The 2,500-nt window shown below is 38.4% G+C and overlaps 1 protein-coding gene across 1 annotated transcript in view; it reads right to left on the bottom strand.

Annotated features, from left to right (window-relative positions):
* ttc13 (tetratricopeptide repeat domain 13) overlaps positions 1-2,500 on the bottom strand; it is a 51,834-nt gene that overhangs the window by 31,220 nt on the left and 18,114 nt on the right. The window contains 1 exon segment of the mRNA XM_056481486.1: positions 1,630-1,772. Within this exon segment, the coding sequence (XP_056337461.1) occupies positions 1,630-1,772 (143 nt within the window).

Raw genomic sequence — 2,500 nt, forward strand, 5'->3', positions numbered from 1 at the left:
TTAAAATGCAAAAATTTACAGCAGAACAAAAGGTGTTTACAGCCTGGTACAAAAAATTATTTTGGTGTGCATAGCTAATATTACCCCTTCATGACAACTGTGAGGGGGTGATTTTCTTTTATAACTCATCTGTTTCATTTATATTAAGTCTTAATATTGTGAATAATTAAGGCCATGGCCATTTGATTGGCAGGTATCTGCAGCTTGCCGTGAAGTCACCTCAGCTGAACATCACCGAAAGCAAAACCGATCTAAGCAATATGCAATCAGGCATCTCTAGCTCCGCCCACATCCAGTCTTTGCAAATTTTTGGTTAGCTGGAAGTGACGGGTCATCAGCGAAAATCATGTGAAAATTTCCTTGCTATTGACCTCAGACTGGGGCGATGGTTTATCTATCAGCAGGACAATGACCCAAAACACACCGCACACATATACATGTGTGTGCGGTGTGCTTTGGGTCATTGTCCTGCTGGAAGATACACCATCGCCCCAGTCTGAGGTCAAGAGCATACTGAAGCAGGTGCCTGATTTTGGAGCGGTGCCTGGTTTTCTCCAAGCGTAACGCCTGGCATTCATTCCAAAGAGTTCAATTTTAGTCTCATCAGACCAGAGAATTTTGTTTCCTTTGGTCTGAGAGTCCTTCAGATGTCTTTGGCAAATTCCAGGCAGGGAGTGGCTTTCATCTGGCCACTCTACCATACAGTTCTGATTGGTGGATTGCTGCACAGATGGTTGTCCTTCTGTAAGGTTCTCCTCTCTCCACAGAAGAACGCTGGAGCTCAGGCAGAGTGACCATGAGGTTATTGATCACCTCCCTGACTAAGGCCCTTCTCCCCCGATCACTAAACTTAGATGGCCGGTCAGCTCTAGGAAGAGTCCTGGTGGTTCCAAACATCTTCCACTTACTGATGATGGAGGCCACTGTGCTCATTGGAACTTCAGAGCAGCAGAAATTTTCTGTAACCTTCCCCAGCCTGTGCCTCAAGACAATCCTTTCTCGGATGTCTTACAGACAATTTCTTCGTTCTTTATGCTTGGTTTTGTGCTTTGACATGCACCGTCAACCCTGGGACCTTATATAGGACAGGTGTATACATTTTCAAATCATGTCCAATCAAGTGAATTACCACAGGTGAACTCCATTTAAGCTGATGAAACATCTCAAGAATGATCAGTGAGCTCAATTTAGAGCTACACAGCAAAGGCTGTGAATACTTATGCACATGTGATTTTTCAGGTTTATTAATTTTAATAAATTTGCAACAATTTCAAAAATCTTTTTTCACATTGTCATTATGAGGTATTGTGTGTAGAATTTTGAGGAAATAAATTAATTTAATAAATTTTGGATTAGGCTGTTTGTAACATAAAAATGTGGAAAAGGTGTGAAGCGCTATGAATACTTTCCGGATGCACTATAATTGATTTACATCATTGATTCTCCATTATGTGTTCATAGTTAAGTCAGCAGTGAACAAAAAGTAGTGCAGATTTGTAGTGTAGACATTTATTCGATTGAGTAAATAATCTGTCCAGTAGAATAGAATTGAATACATTGTTTGATTTAAAAAAATAATGCTGCAAACAAAGAGATATATAGAATACACACAAACACACTTTGACTCACCTTTGAAGTTGCCGATTGCCTCCTGCAGACTGCCGTGGTGGTAGAGCATCATTCCTCTGAGCTGCAGAGACTGAATGTGGTTCTGATCCAGTAACAGAGCCTTCTGGAAGCTCTCCATGGCATTCTCAATATCTCCCAATTCCCTAAAGCACACACAAACACACTCGTATCATTGGTCCAGTTTACATCTTCTATTAGGAAGCAATTCTGTCAATCCAATTACAAAAGGTTGATGCTAAATGCAGGTATAAAGGCGTCTTAAATGTTTTAAGTGTGGATCTACTCACCATCGTCTACTTACTAAAGAGTACTTACTTTCTTTGCTCAAGAAAAGCATTGACCAATTCATAGATTTCTATGATATCACAAAAAATAGCGAGCTTAAACCATCCTTTAAGGGATAAATCATCCAAAAATGGACAATTTACTCACAATTTAGGTCATTATCCCTCACATTGGTTCCAAACTTTTATGAGTTTCTTTCTTTTGTTAAACAGAAAAGACGGTATTTTGAAGAAAGCTGAAAACTGTAACCACTGACTTCCATAGTATTTGTTTTTCCTACTATGGAAGTCAATGGTACAGGTTTACAACCATTTTTCAAAATTTCTTCTTTTGTGTTCAAGAAACTCTGAGTAAATGTGAACTATCCCTTTTTATTTCAATAAATGTTTTTAGGGTAAACAGACTGTCTCAAATGTTTCAAAATCTGTGAATAAACAGTTGCCCATAACTCATTAATCCACAGGTCCTTTTTGTTTTTCTCTTTCATACCGCATTATAGAAACTTGAGATTCTTTGTCAACTTTTGATTGTTTAAAATTTTCAGTTTAATAAATGGATTTTTATTGACAGATTTTCAGTAGTTTGA

The sequence above is a fragment of the Danio aesculapii genome, chromosome 20, assembly GCF_903798145.1.
Source record: "Danio aesculapii chromosome 20, fDanAes4.1, whole genome shotgun sequence".
NCBI lineage: Eukaryota > Metazoa > Chordata > Actinopteri > Cypriniformes > Danionidae > Danio > Danio aesculapii.